Genomic DNA, 24,163 nt, shown 5'->3' on the forward strand with positions numbered 1-24,163 from the left:
CCTTGTGTTTTCTAACCCAGCCTCAGCCTGGAGATCAGCTTAGCAGCAGCAGCTGGAAATGGTTCCTAACTAGCAGCAAGTAGATCAGAACGCATTCCAGCAATGGTTTCATCTCTAACCCTTCCCATCTCCGATTCACAGCCTATTCCAAGCTGCTATGATATGAAGATGTATGAAATAAGAGGATTACTCCTCTCCTAGAAGCATCCTCATGCACTAAAAATCCCCATCTGGAGACCAAAGCAACTTCCATAACACTTGCATCACCCTAGCACTACCAGGGAGATCAGAGGAAGGCTGCAAAGATGACCCAGTCCTGATAATAAGCATTAAGTTAAATTGAAAAAAATAACATTAAGATGACTGGTCATCTTAAATTATTCTAAATATTGAAGTCAGAAAGGCAGCAACAACGAATACTGTGAACTTTCTTTCCCTTTTACTAACATACAGGAAGAGAAAAACCCACATTAAGCACTGAAAGCGTTGACTCTTAGAAAAGGACTTTTAAAATACATGAAATTGTTGCTTTAGAACACATTTATTAAAGATGTTCCAGGGATCAATAAAGTAAAAGAAACAACAAAGTCAACGAGAAATCCCTGTCATCTTAATATGCAGGTGGCAATAAACAGAACATGGGGAGCCTCAGATCAAGGTGCTACAGTGCCTGTAATCATCCCTACTGTGCTCACAACCCCTATCAAGGGGTCACAAAGCAAAGGGAGGAGCTCGCAAACTGTGTGGATGGCAATATTCAACCACAGCAGGTGACAACAACCAGAGTACCTGCTTTAACAAAAATCCCTTTTTGTTTTAACTGGTTGCTGTTTATTTTTACTATAAGCAATTTCTCCTGCTCGATTTCTGGTAAATAATGGGCTCCTCATTTACCATTTTCCTCTGCCACGTTACTCACCTGAGGTGCTTTGTTCTCATTAGCCTTCCAAATGGCTTAGAAACAAAAAGTTTACATTTCAGATACTGAAATTATTCCCTCCTGTACATGTTACAGGAATCTAGTTGCCTACAATTTAATCTTTTCCTCTCTCCCAAAGTCAGATTAAAACATGGCAAATCATATTCTCTGAGTTTCTAGTTCCTCCCACAAGGTTGATATTATGGTAACGGATCTAAGAGAAGTTTCAAGAAGTGCTTGTTTTGTTGTGCTGTGTTTGCTACCAAAGACAGCTGCTTTCCTTGTCCCTGAGAGGATTGCTTGGGGTTAACAAGCAAAGGCAAATAAGTAAGGATTAGGAAGCTACTCATAGTGAGTAGTAGGAGAGCACACAGCAGCAGCCCATGTGGAAAAGGCACTGCTCACTCCCAGACACATGGTTTTATGCACTACACCTCAGCTTTCAGCCTTAATTCAGAGTGCTTCACATAATTAATGTGCAAGCACTCAATCAGAAGTGGACATTCCTCAAACCTTATCTTATTTTGAAGAAATTTAGGATTCTGTGCCAAGTTCCCAGTACAAGAAACTATTGCCATGGCTACTTAGGGCACAGACACAACAAAAATGACAACGTCCTGTTTTGACATTCTGCCTAAAAATTCACCTAAAATTTAGATAAAGAGTAACAGCTAGAAGTGAAGAGGAAGTTTCACATTCATGTCCAACCCATTCCTGGCTTTTTCTGCTGAACAAACCAAGAGGTGTGACAGTGGTAGCAGAAGTAGCGGAATTTGATTTTATTTTTCCAAAGCGCATTTCTCAGCTGAGAACTCCATGGGCTCTACTAACGACTTTTACACAGGCCGGTAAAAGCCTTCAAAGACAACAGCTCTGATTCTCCAGGGAGTGTGTCCGTGCTAAATAACGCAGTGCTACGTGGTGCTATCTGAGCCAGCTGGAGTATGCCCACAAGTAGTGGAGCTGAATTAACCTGGGCACACTGCTGTGATAACGGCCTCCTGTACACAAGGCAGCTTATTTAGAGCTTGCTTTGTTATCTCAGTGTGGCACAGCACTGTGCAGGAAGACAATACAAACAATTATGATGAAGCCTATTTAGGTCTTACGGGCAATATTCAAGTAGCTCAAGGTGGGCAGAAGAGCTCCCTTCAGAGTTATTCACTATGCAAAGAACTCCCTTTGGCAAGGCAGAATTGACAAAAGGATTATGTCAGCCTTTCCTTTCCAGAGGAGGAGCAGGGTGAGAGCCCGGGGGCAGCAGAAATTGGAGAAGCTCTAGGCTGTTATGCTTACTCTGGTGCCTGAGAAGGGCTCCTCATGGGCTCGAAGTGACAGAAACACAGAGATAGGTAAGAGGAAGTTCTGCTCCAAACATATAAAGAAATGGGTCCTCAGTCATTAGTTGCCAGGTCTAGGTTTGGCACAGTGGTTTATAAAGGGGGAGATTCTGGCTGCGCTTCAGGAAAGCACGCAAACACAGCTACACCACCAGCTGCTGTCTAAATACACTTGTCTGCCACCCTCTCTGTTCCTTACTTTGCACTCCAGATAATGATAGTCTAGTTGAGGAAGATCTGTTCATATTTTAATTTTTGAGATGAGTAATTATTTGTCCTACTACACAAATCAAAGTGAAGTCTAGAAGCTTGCAAGGAATTTGGGTTCATTAAAGTCACACATGGGGATTATTCATTAAACTAAATACACACTTAGTATAACCAGCAGTTTTTTTCATGCATTTTTCTAAAAGTTACTTGCCCTGATACAACATCTAACACGTACCAAGACTCAGGACATGTCCAAAACATTTGCTCAAAATAAGAAGTTGTAATTTTAAAGCAAGCCTGTGCCAAATCTTTTCCCTTTCAGAAACTTTCAGATAAAACTTGAGACCATGCAGGAAAGAATTTTTGCACCTGCATAGAAAGCTCTGCAACAGAGGAAAGCTACATCCAAGCTGCAAACCCCAGATGAGGGCCAGCAGAGCTACAAACCCTTCTTGAAGAAGGGGATCCTTAGAGTAGGGCCATGCAGAATTCAAAGGGATGATGACAGTAGCTTGGCTCCGAATTGTTTCAAAAATGTTACTTCTACCCTAGTGAGAGCACCCCAAATACAAGACACAAAACACTGCAGATGTTTGGGACTTAATTTCGTCTGCTGAAACTGCTGATTATACTACTAACAACAAGACTGATACCACTTGGTAACCCTTTAATTTTTAATGGGATTTATTCTTAACAGCAACTACTAAACCATCAGTCCTGCATACAACCTTTCCTCTCCTGGTCTGCTAGGCTATCAGCACAAGTCACTCTTTCCCCTCTGCTCCCAATCCTGTTGTCTAAGTACTGAAAAGAACGAGGGAAAGGACTATTTATGCAGCCCCATTTTTCTCTCTTTACTGAATGTTTCTCAGAAAAAAAACCAAAAAACCAATCATGACTTTTGTGTCATTCCGAATTACCCAGTCTCAGACTCTGTGTGAATTCTTAACCTGTAAAATGGACCAGACTTATCTTAGTGTTAGGCTTTACTTGGAACTCCAATACTCAGTATAATTACACCACAAACAAGGAAATCCCTTGAAAGGCAGGAGAGATTTCAAGGAATAGAGCTAACTCCAAAGCTAAACTCCAGGTTTAGGCAGGACATTCAAAATATTTGGTCTCTAGACCAAGAAGGATACCAAACAGAGAAAAGTGAAACTGTCTGTGGAAGCATAACATTACCAAAAAGGTGACCAAGTCTGCAAAACAGAAAACCTGAAAGACAAGCTTTCAAGTGAGCTTACGGGTACAAGTTGCTGAATCCCTCACTGCAGCAGCCACAACGCAGTATGTAAGTGCACCATTGATGCTGTCTGTACCCTAAAGCATGTATCCCTTCAAATGAAGTATGGGTCTGAGTTTTATTATTTAACTACATTTTAAAAAGAAAATCTCTGGAGAAAGGGATATTATCCATCTTTTTGAAGGGTTGGTTTTTTTTTTTTTCCTTTAGCCCAATATAATTTATTATTCTTCACACCCATATCAATTCAAGAGCATGTATTGTTCAGAGAAAACATTTAAGGTAGAACAAAAAACTGTTTTCTTCAGGGGACAAAAAGAGAGGACGAAAACTCCCCCATACCCATGAAAACTGGATTCTATTACATACTGCTGGCTACTTTGCAGTCCATGTATTTTGCATATTATTACTATTTTTTAAAGGTATATGATACTTTAGCCTCCAAACATCCTGGAGGGATATGTATGTGTAAACCCAAATGATACAAATCATGTACCATAAATAGCAAACTAGGCAACAAAAAAAACTAGGAAAACCCCCCAAATTGTTATTTAGAAGATATACTTCTAAAGAACTCCAGTCATGCTTGAAAAAGCTGTAATTGTAAAAGGATTCTAGACACAATCCATATCAGCTCTCCCTAACCATCTAAACTCATGTCTATATTATGATTTCTTTGCAATGTGAAAGGGGAAAAAAAGTCCTCTATACAATGCTTCATGACAAATCACATGCCTCGTGAAGCTTCATGTTAGAAACCCTTTTAACTTCCAAAAAGTCCTCTTTTGTAGGTCATGCTCTCATTATCTTGCTCTGGGATCTGGTCTGATTAAATTATAGGAAATTACTAATACTTCACTTTGAACAGCCAGCTCCTCCTGGCTCCTCTTCTTCCTTCTTTTTTTTTTAAACTTACTTCCTCCTGCTCCTGCCTTCTTACATATGAAAAAGACAACAATCACTCTGCTACAAAGATTAGGTCATACTCATTCTTCAGCCATTTTAAAAGTAAAAATGCATTCTGTCCTCATGCTCTTACATTTCCCATTCCACTGCTCTCCCTGCCGGTTGTCCTGTTTGGCCAACTATAAAATTTGCAGTTTTGTTCTAAATCTTTGGCATCCCTACCCCCTCTAAAATCTCACTCACAAGATCCTAAAGACCTAATTAGCTTAATGAACACAACACTGACTCTTTGGTAGCCCAATCTATACTCCAGTGTGTTTTACCCATATTTTGTACCATCAGACAACACTAAGACGTAGCCTACCATTGATGTGCTTTAGACATTCATCACTGAATGATCCTGTAAATGTGACTTGGTTTGCATAACCAAAAAAGCATACAAATTTAAAGAGACAGACTTTACATGTCAGAAAGTGTCCCCATTAAGGGAGAAGGTATTTTTGAAGCCTGTGAGGACTTCACTAACGCAAGAGGGACACAATGAAAGAAGTGTTTTCAGATGGAGTAATGGGGCTGGCTACTCAACCCACCAAAATGTTGCTTATTTGAGAGGTGCATTGCAGCACCACCAGGACAGCCATAATGAGAGCATTGAAATTATTGACCTTATCATACCAACAATAATAATTTTCCCTGTGTGGATCCTCTTGTGGACTGTGTGCTACATCAAGACCCCTGCAGTGGTAAGAGGTCAAAAATAGTAAACATGTTAGGAGAATAAATAAAACGTGTTAGAAGAATAAATAAAAGCTTCCCCTTACACATGCAACATGTGCCACTAAAGTAATAAACTCATCTGAAAGATTCCTGTTCCTGGCAAAAACATTTTGTCTTGGAGGCAACTCTTAAATACCAAATAACAGCAAAAGCACTCCTGACATTGGGAAGTCTTTTGAAAAACCCATCCAATGCATCCTCTCTTGGTATCAGAAAGTATCAGATGAAGCACGCTGCAGAAATAGAAATGAAGGAAACTCTAAATCACTGTTAATTTACTTGTTTGACAGCATTTTTTTTTCCTCTGGTGATATAATCAAGCAATAAAGACACAATGGAATAAAAACCTTCACAGAGTTCAAGTGGTTTTTTTACTGTATAGAAACAGCAACAGCTGAACACTTCAACATAGTGTCTAGAACACCCAACACTGTACCTGACCATGAAAGGAAGAAGAGTTACACACAGTCATAGTCAAATATCCAGCTTTTAATATGGAAACTAATATTGTATCAATTCCACATCTCCTCCTTTACAAAACAAATCCAACAGAAACTGCCACTGCAGTTTGTCCTGCGTTGAAAACATTCCTCAGAAACCAGCAGCAGTTCAAACTTCTCAATGTAGCATTTAATTCTGCCTGAGACTCTGTAATAAATGCAAGCTTTGAATAAATGGAATTGTGGCATTCATTCGCAAATTGCATTGCTGACAAGCTTTCGAGACAGAACCAAACCCCAAGGAGTATCGATTGCTGCACTTAAGGCAATGTAGTGCTCCAGATCTTAAACATTTACTCGAGTGCCTGAAGACTTCCCAAAACTTTTACTTTTCAGGCTGAGCTCTTCCGAGTCACATCGAGCAGGTCAGAGATAGCAGACTTTCAGGAATCCTCAGTAAAGAAAACAACAGCCTGAGGTAGAATGGAAAGTGAGGCAATGAGAAGAAAGACAGGGTTGTGTTTACACATATATTTTTAAAGATTCTTATGCTGGGTAAATGAGAAACAAATAACTAACTGCTAAAGTAGCCGAAAGGGAAAACTCCTAACACACATACACACAGAAATGAGCAAACTCCTTAAAACACCCCAGTGAAAATGAATTGACTTGTCCAAGTTAGCCACATCCAAATGTAATCATAAGACATGAAAGTACTGGGGAAAATTTTAAGTTATACGCTTAATTCTGCCATTGCAAACCAAGTCCACACTGCTGCAGTATTTCATTTGGGTATGAAGGAGCCGCTGTCTATCCAGGAACTTCTAAAATGCTTTCCTCATTCATTTGTATCTTAAATTAAGAAGAATGCACTATCTTTTGTGTTTCACAGAATGTGACTGAAGATATTCTGCTGGCATCTGTGACTAAACAGTTCCCCAAACCTGACTTCTTTGGACACAAAAGCTCCACTTTACAATATGTGTAAATACTGGAGTCTCAAAGGGCCCATCCATCTGACTGAACCCTGAGGTTCATCCTGCTTTGAGCAGGAGGCTAGGCCACACGACCTGCAAAGGACCCTTCCAAAGTAAATTATGTTGTAAACAACTCCAGTGACTGAATGTTCAACCCTTAACTGTGTCATTTTAAGCAGATGCCACCCAAACACGCTATTATGGCATCTAATAATACCAATCCTCTTCCTTCAAACACTGCTCCCTGGGAACTGAATTAAACTCTTGCAGCAGCCTGGTACACCTCCAGCAAAGTCTTGAGAACAGAGAACTTCTTCATCATTGCATGTTTTTTGGCAGTGCAGTCTTCTCAAGGGAAACTACCAGCAAAAGTAGGTGAGGGCTGCTCAGCGGAGTCAGTAGAGTCAGTAGGCAGAAGTATAAAATCAGAGCGCTAGTCAGCAAGTGACAGCAATCCTCAGGTGCTCTGCAGAGAGGATACTCATAACAACGTATGACGAGTTAATTAAGGACAAGAAACCCCGAGAACACAGCTTCCTCCCCCAGCTGTACTAGAGCGGACAAGGGCTTGCCACGCTAAGTTACATTTGCTCAGTTACACTGTAACACTCACAGCTTATCGTGTGTATCGACATCTAACCATTTATCTGCAAACAATTGCAACAGAACCCAAAACATCCCAGGGAGGGTCGGTAAGACGCTGCATCACTTAGGTGTCCTGGGGAGCATCCACGCATCAGCAGCAAACTGTAACATGACTTGGGAGTGAATCACAGCACGATGCCCTCAGTGGGGCAGGGTCAAGGCTGAGCACCAGCAGCTGACAGCTCCTTTTGGGATGCGAGTGGAGCACTTTACATTCTTCGGCCACCGTTAATACCTCAAAATAAACACACCCTCTGTCCCGCTAAAACCAGTGAGAATCAGAGGAAAAAACCGTATTTTACACTGAGTACCCATTAAAGCAACATGTTGCTTAAAAAAACCCCAACCACCCAAACCAAATCACTATTTACATCATCTGCACACTTAATTCCAAGGTATTTTCTTTATCTAGATCACTATTATTCTGAGTTATCTGAAGTATTATTACTATTGTCAGATAATAGCTTCTGATCCAGTCCAATCTATCTGCAAAAGAAATTGAAATAAATAAAACCCACTGAAAGGTAGCATTCGGGTGGGACATATGGCGGGTGCGCCTTTCACACACCAGGAGAAAACAAACAACAAAACGCCTCCTCCCATGAACTGAACTAAAAAATTAATCCGAAAGAAGTACAAATTAGGCCGTGTATTTAAAAAAAAAAAAAAAAAAAAAAAAAAAAAAATCAAAACAATAACACACGCCGAACACTATCCGAACAATGAAGGCGATTGTTCCTCGGCCCAGAAAAAGCCGTGACTTCCCCCGGCGCGGCGGTCAGGAGGTCGGGGCCGCGGGCGGCCTCAGCCGCAACCCGGAGGCGGGGGCAGCGCAGGGCCGGGCCCGGCGGAGCCGCGCCGCGCCGAGCCCCCTCCGCCGCGCTCGGCAGCGCCCGGCCGAGCTAAGATGGAGCCCAGGTTTGATGTCAGCCCCAGGGGCGGGCGGAGGGCAGCGCGCCGGGGCGGGGGCGAGGGCAAGGTCAGCCGCCAGCCCGGCGCGGCCCCGCCGCCTCCGCCCGCCCCAGGAGCCCCGCGGGGCTTCTGCCGAGCCGGGCCCCCCACGGCCGCCCCCCGAAACGCCCCTGCGCGCCCCGGCTTGGCCCCTGCCCCCGCCCGCCGCGCCGGGGCCGGGGCGCTGCAGAGGCGGGCGCCGCGCTCCCGCTGCCCCCCCCGAGCCGAGCCCGGCCACGCTCTGCGGGAGGAACCGGGGCCGCCGGCTCGGCTGCTCCGGCGGGCGGACCGCCAAAGGGCTATGCGGGGGCAAACGGCAAGAGGAAGGGAAGGGAGGCGGGGAACCCCCCTAAATCAACCTCAGACATCAACCTCCCGCCCCCGAAGCAAAGCCCACCGCAAGTCAAGCCCTTGCCTCGAGTCGGCAGGAAAAGAAAAGGAGAAGCAAATCTTTGCGGGGCTGCAAGGGCTTCCTCGTCGCCCCCAGCCCGCCGCGCCCACATCCCCCATCCCGGCCCGTGCGCCGGTGCGGGAAGGACGCGGGGAGCGCTGCCCCAGCCCCTCCGCCCGCAGAGCGGAGCGGGGGCCGGGCCGCGCTCCGCCCGCAGCGGCGCCCCGCGGGCAGGGGCAGGAGCCGCCCCGGTGAACTCTCGGTGACCGAGCCCGACTCCGGCACCGGCGGCTCAGCTCTCGCCCTGCCCCGAGCTCGGCGCGGAGGGGCGGCAGGCACCCTCCGAGCAGATGCGTCGGGGACAGACAAATGACCCCTCCATCCACCCCACGCTCTCCTTAAACCAGCCCTGGGGCCATGCAGGGGCAGGGTATTTTTAGGTCCCTACCCCTCCTCTCCGCCTCCCTCTCAATAGCTGCCGAGCGCTGAATACAAGGAGAGGGGGGGGGAGAGGGAGCGGGAGAAAAGTTAACTGTTTTGCGAAGAGGGGAGAAGACAGGCAGGGAGGGGGGAGGGAGCGCTCAGGAACAGGGCAGGGCGAGCCGTGTCAGGGGATGTGTGTGTCTGTGTGCGTGTGAGCGCAGTGGGTGCCCGCGGGCGGAGATCGGATGCACTTTAGCCCTGTGCTCTGCTGCTCTCGTCTGGGGCAGCGCCGCCGAAGCCTGAGTCTCGCCTGGCTCGCCTGACCCTTCATTTCACTGCGGCCAGGAGGAGCCCGGAGTCCGCCGCCGCCTCCTCTCCCTGCTCTGCAGGGACCTCGCCTGCCACGGTCTGCCTCCCCGCCGCCCCCTCCCACGCCGCCGCCGGCGGCCACGGCCCCCTCCGGGGTGGCCCTGGGGTCGGTGTGGGGCGCTCCGCCGGCCCCCTCCGCTGCCGCTGCCTGCCTTCCCCCCGCTCCCGGGCCGCCCAGCCCCGCCGCAACCTTTAGCCGGGGACAGACCTCTCGGCTGGTTCCGCACAAGACGCCAGCAGCCGCTTCCCCTCTCGCCGCCCTCCCCTCCCGTGCTTAGCCCCCCTCCCCACCCCAATAAAACAGACCCCCCTCCCTCCGGCCCCAAAGAGAAACCCACACCGCCCCCCCCTCCACCCCCCCCCCCCCCCCCCCTTAGCACAAATGCACAATCACGGGCGAGGGGAGGGAGAGGGAGGAAAGGGCGAGAGACGCGAAGAAAGAAGGGGGGAAAGGAGAGAGAGGAAAAATTAAAAGGGCACAAGGCTGTTCATCACCAACATGGCTGCCTTAGCTCAGACCTAAAAGAGGAATAACCCAGGCTGTGTCTTTGTCAGTTTCACCTCTGTAACCCTAAACTAATACACGAAACGACGGAGGCGGCTGCAGAGGGGAAGGAGACGGGGAGAGGAGGAAGGAGAAAATGGCAAAAAGAGGGGGCACTTACGTGAAGAGAGGCGCTTGGGCTGCTCCTGCTTCCTCCTGGGCATTTTCCCCCTTTTTTCACATTCTCCTCCTTGGTTTAACGGGAGATCAAATAAGACCGGGAGGGGGGGGGCACGGACAGGCACAAAGCCGGGGCCCCCGGGGGAGCTGCTAACCGGGGCGGGTTTTCCCTCTTCGCCGGGGGAAAGGGGGCTTGAAGCCGGCTTTTTCGGAGCCACCGCGAAGGGCTCCCTCTCCCCCTCTCGCTTTCTTTTCCTCTCCCCCCCCGCCCCCCCACCCCCCCACCCCCCCGCAACCCGGTCGTGCACCTGGCTTGTCCCCGGTCGCAGTATCCCTCAGCGGCCGGGGATGTGTTCCCGGCGGGCGGGCGGGCGCCGGGCGCCGTGCCGGGGTGAGGGCTGGCGCGGCGGTGCCGAGGGCTGCGCCCCGCGCTCCTCCCGGCCCCTAACTAACACTAACGCCGGGATCAAAGGGCAGCGGCGGCGGCGGCGCTCCCGGCGCGCCCACGGGCGGGCAGGGACACCGCGCACACCCCCGCACAGCCCCGGCGGGCGGGCACACGCACAGACACACGCACGGACACACGCGCGCCCCGCTGGAGCACAGGGGACGGTGCCCCCGCTCCCCGCGGGCTCCGGGCGCGGCGCTGCGCGGCGGCGGAGGATGCGCTGCCCCGGTCCTGCACCCGCTGCTAATCCGCTCTTAAAAAAATAAAAATAATAATTAAAAAAAAATAAAGAAAAAAGGAAAAAAAGGTATGCGTGTGAATTTGTGGGTCTCGACCATTCGCGCTGTAATCCCCTCGCCTGTGGTGGGAACGAAAATAATAACGTCAACTTTTTTTTTTTTTTTTTTCTCTCTCTCTCTAATTAAGGCGTTTTGTCTTCCTGTGTCAGAAAAGCAAAATTGTGGTGGTGCACAGCTAACCCCATAGATTTTCTTGGATGGGCTCAGCTATCCCTCCACAAAAGATAGGGGCCGAAGGGGCTTTATGCAGCCGAACTTCAGCGTGGGAGGGAGAGGCTGCTTTATATTCAACTCCCTCCAGGCCAGAACAAGCACCCAAAATAAGCCAGAAAGAAAGGTGGGCAAGTTGGTATACTGACAATTTCTAGTGCAGGTTTTAAAAAATGGAAAGAATACAAGCAGCATGAAAATCACAACTCCTTGACTGTGTGTTTGTGTGTGGAGGGGGGAGGAAATCAAGATTAGGTCACCCCTAATGGTTGATTTAACTGCTACATGATACTTCTACAGTGCACACAGCAACCTGGACTTCTGAAATTTACTTTTTTTTTTTTTTTTTTTTTTTTTTCCCCTCTTGCTGTAATGCAGGTATATGAAGTTTTATCCTGAAGCAATTCCAGTGTGCATTATGAAGCCAGGATAGCAGCTTTCATTAACTGATACATACTCTCATTACTTCACAAATCACACATCTTTCTTCAAAGACGGACATGAAGGTGGGGAAAAAAATAGAAGAGGGATTGGGTCTCACTAAAGCACAAAAGGTACTCCGTGAAAGAGAAGTGCTCTCTTTGTGACTTGCAGTCATTTGGATAAAAGTTCACAGAGAGGTTGTTAATGATTTAAACTCCAAAACCTGTTACTACAATAGAAGTAAAATTATTTGAAGCATGGTTGTCTCATATAGCTCCCTCTTTGTGTAAGAAAACTTTGAACTTAGCAGAATACATAATCAAAATTGTGAGTCAGATGTCACAAAAATAAAAATATGCATTATTCTAGTATGTATACCTGTTAGAATTTTTTGGGTTTTGACAACCTGACTCATCATTTTATCACACTATTTTTCATCCTAACTTCAATTTTTAAAAAATAAACAGCAGCCTAGGAAAACACAAAACACTAAATCGGCAACCTCAATATTTTTAAACAGTAAGTTTAAACTCTTAATCACCTCAATTTAGAATGGTTTTCAATAATCTTACACCTATTTTATAGCCACAATAAGCCATTCGGAAAGAAAAAAAAACAAAAACAACAAAACAAGGACTAAATAGTATTTAAAAGATGACATATATGTCAATCTCAGGTTCACTACCATGCCTATGCAATTTTAAGTTTCAAAACCACACATACAGGATACACATCTACTGAGACAAAACAAATTCCTCCTGGCTTCAGCTGGTTTATAATTTCACAATACAGCTAAAATACTTCCTTTTCATGGAGAGATTTACTTATTTTTAACCCAGAGGTAAAGCCAAAGTGTGCAACTGTCAGTACTGGAGATTTCTGGGGGTAGGGATGAGTCCAAACAGCTGCCTTACACTTGCTCATGACCAAGAGTACCAACGACGGAATTCCCTCAGAATATTTAGGTCTTGTCTTTTCCCTCAGTTCTCCAGTTTATACAGGTTTTGGAGATTTCTACCACATTAGTAGTGATAACCAAAAATACCAGATGCATTTTTCACTGTTGTTCACACACCTCAGTTTCCACATGCCTGGGACTAGCAACAGAACTCTGTTCACACGGAATTGCAATGCTAGACCCGCTTACTCCTTTTTTCAATACATTTTAACGGCAACTGAGTTGAACTAAGCCAACTTTGTGAGCAGCGACCAAGTGATCCTGCCTGTGCAGGAGGCCACAAAGTCAGCATTTCAGAGAGGGAAAGAGTGCTGGCTCTGTGCTGTGATCCACCACTGCTGTGGCAGCCCTTCCCCAGGTGCTAGGAGAACAGGACACAGGAAATACTGTGTTCTTCACTATCACTCTTTCCACCCTCTAGTCCTCATGCATTTCTGGCATAAATTAATGTTGACATTGTCAGCATTAATTTACAATGTGTCGTGCAGGTTTTTTTCCCCCTCCACCATTTGAAAGCCCCTTTAGGGGAGCTGAGGTGGCTGCAGCAAAAAGGCACCACGGAAGCACAGCTCTCTGAAAGGGCCATGGGGACTGGCACACAGCAGAGCGGCATTAAATCTCTGAGGGTGACCTTGGCTTCCATAGACATCTTAACAGTTTTCCTAGGAGTTCAGTGGGCCAAGCCTTAAGTTTGTCCTGCAGTGAAAGAAAGAGTTTCTTGCCCCACACCTGGAAATACTCTCTTTGGGAACAACTTAGTTTTTCATCTCTATATCCTGGCTAAGTGCATTACTCCAGATCTTGTCCTAGTCAACAGATAGTATTGAGCCCTTCCACTGAAACCACAGGCACATCAGTCCCCCCTTCCCACTATTTTACACCTTGATTTAAGGAAAGTGACCGAGGGCCTAATGCCATTTAAAAAATAAATCTCCCATTATGTGTTTGGCGGTATAGCACAAAAAGAAAAAAATAAGTCAGCTGACCGCACTTTGGAACATTTTTAGTCCAAACACAAGAAAATAGTTGCAAGTCTTCCACAGATAACATAATATAAATAATGCATTGCTTCTGCAGGTCCTGCTATTAATAAGTAATGATTGTATGGCACCTTTCAAACACCAAACCCAGTTACACATATGAATTAAGTTCAGCTCCAGAAACCACTTTTGAAGAAAGTAAATATTTTCTTCACTTACACAGAAGAAAAAATGAAACAAATTGAGTAAATAATATTTTAAATAGTGATAAATGATGTAACATTCCTAAAACATTTGCAGTGTATCTAGCATCCAAACTGTCCTTATGCAATGGACCAAATACTTGAAAAGGTTGCTAAACAGAAACTGAAAAATTAGCTGGCATCCTTGCTTTATTCTTTGAAACTTTAAAGAGTTCTGCTCCTAGGGTCACATTTTTTTAAGAGCTGAACTGATTAGAAAAATGAGGCCATTTTAATCAGTTCCTGGACCCCTTCTCAAACCAAAATATGGCGGCCTCTGCTTTAAGTACAGCCTACCAAAAGGAAGGCCAGGTCAGCTGTGTGTGTTCCTGAGCATGCAGCAGAGAGTTATTCAGGCTCCACAGGCTCTTTTAAAAGTTACCCCTATCTTTGGATTAATTTCCTGTTGAACATAGGCAAATACCTTCTATAGCCTCTGTATCTTCAATACATACAATGAAGTCCACTAGTTTTAATTGAAATTACCATCTCTCTCACACATGTTGACCATCACCCTTAACAGCACAAACTCCTCTGGCTTTGGTTTATGCCAGTATTTCCATGCTCAGCAGTCCTTCAAACAACATTTGATTACAAACTTCTCTTTGCTCCTAAGCATTTGAAAGGCAAACCCAAAGGGATGAACAAGCCCATAGGACAGCAGCTCATGGACAGCATCATCCATGTTTGCAATTGCTCTGTAAACAAATAACATTAAGTAACAGGTTTGTAATAATAATTAGTCAGTGACTGGCAAGCCACCAACCAACCCCACGAAGGCCAAGGAGCAATGATCAGAAGCCATTGCTGTCCGATGAGCATCAGCCTAAGACAGATAACAATTACCAAGTGGGAGATGCATAACCAGCAGACCCTAAACGATACACAAGCTTCAGCTTTTTTAAAAGACAACCAAATTCTCCTTCTGCAAAGTTTTAAACCTCTTCTTTCTTAAAATGAAAGGCCCACAGCCACTTCTAGGCAAGAACTCTTGCAGAGAGCATATTGAATCACAAATGCTCTTGAAGACCAATAATTCCACTACAGCCTTGAAGCCGCCAAATGGAGGGGCATCAAGGAGGAAGAGTGCAATATGACCTGTCTCTTTGCTAAAACACAGGCAGTTTTCTGAGAATCTTGTCTGAATCCTGGCAAGCTAACTAGCCATCATCACTTCATAGCAAACTTTAGCACAAAATGCTTCTAGCTGAGGTGCAAATTTAACACATTTATGCTTCTTCAGAAAACCATGATGTTTATAGTTTTCAGCCATTAGAATAATATGCTACATAGGAAAGATGATATAGCTACTAATTGCAATTAAAAAAAAAAAAAAAATCAACACTTTAGGGCTGGTGGCCTTAAACCCATGCTGAGATAAAATCCTAGCTGTCATAGGCCAGAAATACATTGTATCTAGGTCTGAAGAAGGACACATATAAGTGTCCACATAATTTTGTCGCTACTTAAATACTATAGGATGCTTCTTCAGAGTTACCAGAGGGTCTCATGATTCTTATTTTACTACAGCTGCAGTCGACTTTTCAATTTCATAATTACATAACTTATATATGTAATGATATTACATATAATAGATATCACCCTTCCACATCCCTTTACTGTAAGCCAATTTTGCAAGAAAACAAAAACCCCCAAACCAACCAAACACAAACCAAGTACTAACCTGACCCTATGACTATTGGAGTTAGGCCTGCAGATACCTGAGATGCAGAATTTCTCCCTCAAGTGTGTGAGCAACCTCTTAACCAGTACAGATTAAATATAGAAAAAAAATAAATGAATATTTTACAACATAAAACACTAAGCAATTTCTGAACTGATGAGAAGAATTTGTTTAGTCAACTGAGGACTGAAACACTTAGCTCAGGGCTACTGCAGTTACAAATGTGGAAATAAAATGAATAATTATCTGCTGCAATCCCGATCTTTTTGCATAATTTTATATTCTACATTAAAGTGCATTGGAATCAATAACTTTACCCCACCCTAAGAATTGTCCAAGGTAAATCAGAGTGAGACCCAGCAAACTCCCTCTCTCATTTTACTTCTGCTTAATTGTTTGCTAGTCACTGGTTTCAACTGAAGATTTGGGCACAGCCTTATTATCAAGCATCTGCCATGCTTTAAGGCACTACCCCCTCCTGGAAAAACCACCCCCCAAAACTGGCAAACCAATGTATTTATCCTCCTGTCTGCTTCTGGGAGTAGACTTGCAGCTTTGTTAAGGAGCAAGGCAATAGCGTTTTAAGCCGCAGCTGTTTGCTAAATGGAAGTGTGTCCAAGTTTTTAAACACCTTGTTACATTTACATTGAAAGGCAGAGTCTCTGCTGCACCAGCAAGGTGGCAAATTCCTCAGGGAAATCAATTGTGGTTTCTCAATTAACTAGCTAGTTTTCTATTGTTAAAACACTAGAGTAATACTGAGACTGCGCTGGACCATGAGAGCTGACAAGACCCCAAGGAGCTCAGCTGCCATCTAGGACTGTGCAGTCACCAAGCTCATCTCCCTCTGACACAGCCCCTTGACAGGGACACAGCAGGAGGAAGGCAGGCACAGAGGGGCATGGCAGTGGCATTTGTGCCAACTGTGCCCTCTTTGGAATACCTAAAGAAGGGTGACACAGAAGGGCATTTGGGAAACAAGAAAATATGGTGGTGCTCAGACTTTACATTCCTAAGGGAAAGAAACCCATTAGGATAAGGGAGGGAAGGAACATGCAGAGATCAAGCTTCTAGCAGATGTGATGAATTTCACAGGGGATTCAGCTATGCTTGACCATGCTGCATATTCTCAGTGAACAGCCCTCAACTACCGGCAGGCAGAAGGGTTTGGGCTGCAAGTCAGCCTGCTGAGCATGAAGGCACACAGCCAGTAGGAAATCTCTCCTTCCATTGCCACTTCTCCATCAGGCTGTACAACATGCAGGAAAAGGTTGTCTTTTGAGATATTAGAAATAAAGGCTAGGCTTCCTCAACCCCTGCTAACACTGATGGAAATACTGTTTCTAGTCTCTATATTTCAGCAGCTCTAAGGCCACCCATGCTCTTTTCCAGTCTGTAGTTTACAGTAAGATGCAAATTATTTGTCCAAAAGAAATAAATTAATAACAGTGAAAAATCCCACAGAGAAGCACTAAACTTCATAAGTAGAAGAGAAGAAGTGGTAACACCTGGAGAGAAGCAGCCTTTGTTTCCATACAAAAAAAGCTGAGGATTGCATCCTCAACAAGTTTGCAAAGGATTTAAAACTGGAAGGGGTGCCTGATAATACCAGATGGTTGTGTCGCCTTTCAGGAACACTGCCTCAACAGAAGTGGGCAGAGAAATGTCCTGAAGTTCAAAAGGGGAAATGCAAAGTAACAAGGAATAGTGCTGGGTACTAGCATATCCTAGGCATCTACCAGCTGGAAAGCAGCTTTTCCAAGAAGGACCTTGGGATCCTGGTAATAAGAAGGTGACCACAAGCCAGCAATGCACCTTCATAGCCAAGAAGGCCACCAGGAGGAAGACAGCTGCCAGCAGGTCAAGGGAAAGTGATCCTGCACCTCTGCTCAGTGCTGGTGAGGCTGCTTCTGGAATGCTGCATCTCATTCAGGGCTTCCTGGCACAAGAAAGGTCTGGACTTACTGGAGTGAGTCCAGTACAAGGTCATGAAAATGATTAAGGGACTGGAGCATCTACTGTATGAGGAGAGGCTGAAAAAACAGAGCCTATCTGGCCTGGAGAGAAGGGAAGGCTCAGAGAGATCTCATCCATTTGTACAAATGCCTGATGGGTGGGAAGGAAGTTGAAGAAATCAGACATTTTACAGCAGTGTCCATTGCCAGGATAAGAGACAAGGGGCACAAAACGAAGAAAACCCAAAACCTAAACCAGAGCAACACTGCTAAACCAAACCAAACAACACAACACCAGTGTTCTGTCTGAGTACAAGAACATGATTCTTTTTTTTTTTGTCATTAGAAGAGTCAAACACTGGCACAGGTAGACCAGAGAAGTTGCCTGAATAACTTAGCTGTTTGAGCACTGAGGCTGGACTAGATGATCTTAAGAGGACTTTCCCAATCGAAGTGAAAGTGTTGTAATATGAGCATTTACTGTTTCCTAAACATGGTATTCGTGTCTGGTTTTATGGAAGTAGTTTACAGAACACAAATATGCCACCACGCTTTTTTAGCTACTAGGACTCTTCACCAAAACCACTATTACGATATCCAGAACTCTTTAATGTCCAAAGTTTTTTTAGAATTGCTACTGGTTTATGAGCTACTTAATGGAAAATGTTAATTAATCATTCCAAACTCAAGGTTGGTGTTTTACTTCCTCACTCTTCTTCCCTCAGTATCATGAAGATTATGCAATCTAAATTAACTTATACCTGCAGAACAGGTAGAATAGTGACTATATTTTTAATCTCTCTAAAATGTAAGCACTGGAAGTTGGCTGTCTTTTTTCTTAGACTTTTGCAAAGCATCATTACCTCCACCTTTCAGCTGGGGACATGCACTCTGCCTGTGGTAGTTCACCAACAAAGCTAGATGTAGAATTTTAAGGCTCCTGTTCCCAGCAAACCATTATCATCAACACATCCCTGACATGTAGGTGCTGCGGCCACAGGATTTAATTGCTTTTCTCGCTAACCTGCAGCCATACTTCCTTAGTGCCATTCTCTCCTTTCTCCAGTTAGCACACAAATTTACTCATATAACCCCTCATATATGTTGGCTGCTTGCACTAAAGGTGCCCAGGTCTTGGAAGTAAAATTCAGGAGGTATCCATATAATTTGACTTCTTATTACTCTTATTCTCATTTGGGTTTTGGGAGGGACAGAGATACTGCTGTGCACCGAGAAACACCGGGGGATTTCAGCAGTGTCACTAAAGACCCAAGGGACTCGGTGCCGCACGGAGGTGCCTCTCTGTGGAGAGTGGCATGCTCCTGCCTGCAGATGGAGTCACGGTCCCAGGGAACACGCTCTCACACACTTCTTTTCCCCCAACTCGAGCAAGAAACAATTGAAGGAGTTGTGGGCCAGGGGCTTGCGCCTTTGTGCGCTCCCCTCCCCAAAAACCAGCTGTACGAATGAAGAATTGAGGGTCTGAAAATGGAAGAATAAGCAGATTCACTCAAATACTTTCTAGTCTTTATCTTTGTATATGTCCCTCTCCCCCCAAAAATTCCACATTTTTTGTATTAAAGAAGAAAGAGTGGTAGAGAGCAGATGAAGTGCTCTTAAGGGGAGGAGTACTTTTTCCATATTTCCTACATGGAGAATTTTGCACGGGCCAGAATCAATGGAAGCAGGTGGGAGCCTGAACAGTAAGTATTCCCTGCCTAGCCAGAAAAGGTATGGATTTCCCACTTAGTCTTGTAAAGGTCATCAAGCAGAGGATAAAAAGGAAAAATCAAGGTGATTGACTTTTAGAGAAGAGGTCCAGCAAGGCAATAGACTCGTGCAAGATTCAAGAAGCTATTGTTGGGTTTTCTTGGAAATTTTGATTAAAGTTTGGAGGTTTTAATCATTCTAATGTATTGAATGGCAGCTTATAAGAAAATGAGTAAGCCTTCTTGACCTCAATAACCATTAAGTTAGGTGGCCTCACCCCCAAGGTACCCAGAATAGTGTCCATCAGAAACAAAACATTTTGGTTGCCTTATGAACTCTACAAGAGCTGTATCATTTCAACTCAGAAGGGAGACACTGTGATGCTTTCATTTACACAGGAAAAAGGCAAAATCAGGGGGCTTTAAAATCATCTGAGTAGCAAAGCAAATGGGAAGTGGGCCAAGAAGATACTCAAGAGTGGCTTTCCAAGGGAACACACCATTGGAGAGGATACCACAATGGAGCCAAGATTAGGAAAAAACAGTGTGGAACATCTTTCTGGTCTTCTAGTGAAAAAAAAAAGAAAAAAAATCTGCACAGTGGAGTAGAGAAACTCTCCTATTCAGGGTTTGCCAGGCTTCTGTGATTCATACAAGCCTCCAGTCCCCACAGCTGTGATACCATGTGAGATATAATTACTTCTGCTGTCCAGCTGGGTATGCTAATCAAGGAAGCTGGGTTAAGTCTGACACCACACCTACTCCTCTCTCTTCCATAGTGCTTAACCAACTTATTAAAAATGTTGAGAACTCCTAACACTCTTTACTGGAGAATATAAAAACACGAAAACCGTTATCCTCCATTGCTGACATTGTTGGAGAACTTCACAACACATGGGCTTTTACCAAAGGTCCTGCCTTATACACTCAGTGCCTTTGAGTTATCATAAAGTAATTAGACAACAAGTCACTGGGAGCTAGATACTTCAGGTTACAAAATAGGAAACAAAAAAAGAAAAACAAAACTAAAACACCACCCAAACCCTACCTAAATGAAGCTAAAAATATGAAGATATTATAGGTTGCAAGCAAAGTTTGAAGATCTCCAGCTTGACAGCTCAAATGTTTTAGCTGGCTGAAGTTGTCACACCATCATGTAATAAGAGAGGATATCTAATTTATACACATTTTAAGCTTAGGGTCCCTCTCTTGTCTCCAAGCTACCTCTGAACTGTTGCTTCATCCAGTTCCTTACATCTCCCTGTTTCTCCCATTTTATCTTTCCAGCTGAGGCACATCCCTCCCCTTCATCCCATCCCAGAATATTCTTCTAACCTACATGAACATCTAAGCTTTGTACACTTCCTCTGATTGACCATCCTATCCAATTCAAAGCTTCTAGCTTAATTTGTTACTAAAAGTCAATCATCCTTACCAAAATCTTCCCCAGCTCCAAAATGCCATGCCTTCAGCAACTTCCTGCAGCATGAAGACTTTTCTGACTAGTGTCTTTCAAAATGGGTTGACTGTACTTTTCAAACTGACTTTCTTTGGCAAATTGCTCCTCTCCAGGTCCTGTTAAAGTCTCCTGTTAGTTCAGTGACACTGTCTCCAGCTTCCCATACTACTGAGTGTCATCTTCTTTTTAGCTGCTCCCTGTACAACCGAGCCTCAGGTTTTTACTGGTGCAGTAAAGCCTTCTTAGAGACAAAGTGGTAACACGTGATTTTGCCATAGGTTTAGGAAAGAAAAAAAAAAATATTAAAGAAACTTCAAGGGCCTTTAGAGGTCTGTATCAAGAGATTGTACCTGCTCGCACCCCAGGCTGAGGCACCTTTGCCAGCAGGCGCTTGGAGGGAAGGTATTTCTTTCATGGCTCTCATCTCAAAGCCAGGCAACTTTTTGGGCCTTGCTCACCAGTGCTTTAAGACAGGACCTCTACCCAAAATCCTGTTCCCAAAAGGGAGAAAGTCTGCTAAGGGAAAAGGCCAATACACAGAGGGTGACAGTCACCAATGCAGAAAGGTGAGGTTACAGGGCAGTAATTGTTTCCTAGTGATAGGGTTAACAATACTGAAGATGAGACTGACCTATTTACAGGTGCAGGAATAAAAAATTCCTGCATGAATTAAACGACTTTTGCATCTCTCTAAGCAAGGACAACCTTGCCCTTCCATCGGCCCTAGGCACGGCTGAGACCCCCCCACACACCTCCATGATGAGCCTGAGCAGAAGGAGACGGGCAGCGGGCGGGCAGAGACAGGGCACCCAGAGCAGCGCAGCACTCCCCTGGCTCCGCGAATCCTTCTCCCGAGGGCTGGGGGAGCTCCTGTCTTTGCCGTGCCCGTCTCTCCCCGCGGGCTGCGGAGCGCTGCCGGCGCCCGGGGCAGCCGCGCTCCTGCTGCTCCCGGAGCGCATCCCCGGCCCGGCGCTCCGAGCCGCCCTGGATCGGGACGGCGCGGGGATGGAGGAAGGGCCCGAGCCACCTCGCTGTCACACACAACAGACAGCGAATTTAAGGAGGTGTTTGCCCCGATCTGTTGCGATATTGGAGCCTAGTGGGACGATTCCGGCCCTAACTTAAGCTTTCCTCTCTTCTGTCCTTATCGCCGATCCTTACAGAGTGACTCTTGGCATGGTTTGGATGGAACCACGCGCAGCTCAAAGGAAATGCTTTGTTTCCTTTGTGTTTAGAAGAAGTGCCATTTAAAAACCGCCCCTAAACCAAGCAAGTCCCCTGGAAACACACCCAGCGATCCGTGGCACCACTGTTTCTACTCCTCGAAGTTAAATATGCAGAATCACTAAAAATTAGACGATTAAAGCAAAACTTCAGGCAGGCCTTTAGCTACCATATAGTAATGCCAGCTTCTGAGTAAAACTAACCAAAGAATTAAGGGGGAAACACCCCAAAACTCAACAACAAACCAGAAGATTTCATAAATGTCGCTTTAGAATTAACCAAGCTGGTTGGCTGTGTATTTTTCATGGCTCAATTTGTGCTTGAGCATTGGCCCAAAGATATTGTGTTTAGCAGCCAACTTTTCCCTTTTGCTTAATTAAAACGACAACGCGGATAGCAATGTTTTAAAGAAAATTACATAGTGGAACAGCACAGCCCCCTGCACTTTTAAAGTCTCCCCACATACTCTTCTGGATGGTTGGTGAGCCAAAGCTGCTGTCTGTCCCTTGACACCTCGCCATTTGAGAAGCTTCCCCAGTTCAATATCCTACAAGATCTGCTACTTGGGCCATTTTCATGGGGGTTTAGCTGTGGAACCGCTCGCTATTAATGCGGAAGATGCGAATGAGACTCTGGAGGGGTTATGAATTTCACTCATAAATCTCAAACCAGTCAAACATGTAAATGCTGGTGCTGTAAACCATTCAACTGCCAAAACAAGTTTTATGATACTGCAATTTCGATCCCAGACCTTCTTCACAAAGTATTTTTGAATGTTCCTCCCCACCAGGAAAGCACAGAGAACTGCTGTAAAAATGCACACACTCCACAGCAGTGTCAGAGAAAGAGCTAGACAAGGAAAATAATATTAATAATAAAAAAATCAGGATAAAGATGACCCCACATGGTATGCAATTGTGGCTGAGCTTCTCTAACTATTCTTTCACACCCTCTTTAGCTGTTGTAATAGCAAATATAGTATGTTACACTAAAATACTTTTCTTTCACTTCAAATGTGCCAGAGAGGAGAAAAGCATGCAGTTAGCTACCTCAGTATGCCATTGTAACTCAATAGCCTGTGATAGTGTGTACAATCCTAACCCAGTGGGTTTTCAGAGTTCTGAATTGGAGAACACATACTGGAAATAAAGGAGTAACTATGCCAATTCATTCTGGATTTAGAAGCTGAGTTTTCAGCTGTTACTAGTCACCTATTTTAGTTCTACCACTTTTATGATATTTTTGATGACCGTGTACTGACCATCTAGAAAAATGGTACTTTTACCACTGACCCCAGGTCTGCACTTCTTCATTTGATTTTAAGTTGGTCATAGTGGAAACATTGCTGATGCAGTCACGTTTGGATGTGAGAGAAAGCACCACACAAGGTACAAATACTGAAGAAATTGGTTTAAAATATGGATCTTCTCGTAGTCTCACCTCTAGGGTGGAATCCAGAACTGCATTAGTCTACGGAGGCCCCACACAGCTCAGTACTGCAGGTGCCTCAGAACCATATCTGTGACCCAACCACACACTGAGAAGCTGCCTAGGGCTAGCAGAAAATGGATGTTACTTTTACTAGATATTTATGCATTTTCCTCAAAAAGCTACCCCTCTGACATAGCCAAGTATCAGGTAATACCTGCACATTTTCCTTCAAAAAAGAAATTGAGCAAAGCTTACTTGTATCCTGGGGCTCACTAAGCAGTGGTCTGCAGTATGAAGGTCTGTGTATCATCAACCTTCCTTTTAGCTCCTTCCCTTCTCCTTTGATCTGGAAGAAAGGAGTAGCAACACACACTGGTCAAACTGTGTGCTATGTGGTTCAGTCTCAGGTAGAATTCAGAGAAATTTTAACAATGTGAATTAAGTGCAGGTGCTCCCTGAGCCAAACAGCAGTTGAGGCTTTTTACCCTTAATTGCAGTCATAGATGTAGGTAAGGTTTGGGCTCAGGGAAGGTTTGCCTTTTCTTTTTTTTTAAACTGTTGAACACTTGCCCCTGAACACATTTTGGGCAAGCAGAAGTGTGAGGCAACTCTTTGCATCCTCCCCACCAGCACATTCAACAGCTCTGTTTATTTTTATAGAACAGAAATAGTAATAACTCCTCCTGGGTGTTTGATGGAAACAGGCTGTAAAGGTATAGGACATATACCTTATATAAAGTGTTAAGGAGCTAAAATAATCAGGTTTTGCTGTTAACCTTCCTGGCAGTCTGCCTTAGTCTGCATCTTCATTCAGGGAAGTTCTCCTGGTCACCAGACTCTGCCTCACCACGAATAAGTGTTTTCTTCTGAGGGAAACCTGGAT

At 44.8% G+C, this 24,163-nt stretch overlaps 1 protein-coding gene across 4 annotated transcripts in view; it reads right to left on the reverse strand.

Annotated features, from left to right (window-relative positions):
• Positions 1–23,696, reverse strand: part of ZNF827 (zinc finger protein 827) — a 113,578-nt gene extending 89,882 nt beyond the window's left edge. For 2 of the 4 annotated variants that reach the window (XR_009207833.1, XR_005700769.2), the window contains exons 1-2: positions 23,536–23,626; positions 10,260–10,328 (exon numbers count right to left, since the gene is read on the reverse strand). Coding sequence is in view for 2 of the 4 variants with exons in the window: in XM_040063951.2 (XP_039919885.1) it covers positions 10,260–10,328; positions 23,536–23,590 (124 nt within the window). In the remaining 2 variants the exon portion in view is untranslated. Of the gene's footprint in view, positions 1–10,259; positions 10,329–23,535 lie in introns of all 4 variants that reach the window. The other 2 variants (XM_040063951.2, XM_058420611.1) reach the window with 2 other exon arrangements.
• Positions 23,697–24,163: the final 467 nt, after the last annotated feature.

Source organism: Hirundo rustica, chromosome 5 (assembly GCF_015227805.2).
Source record: "Hirundo rustica isolate bHirRus1 chromosome 5, bHirRus1.pri.v3, whole genome shotgun sequence".
Classification (NCBI taxonomy): domain Eukaryota; kingdom Metazoa; phylum Chordata; class Aves; order Passeriformes; family Hirundinidae; genus Hirundo; species Hirundo rustica.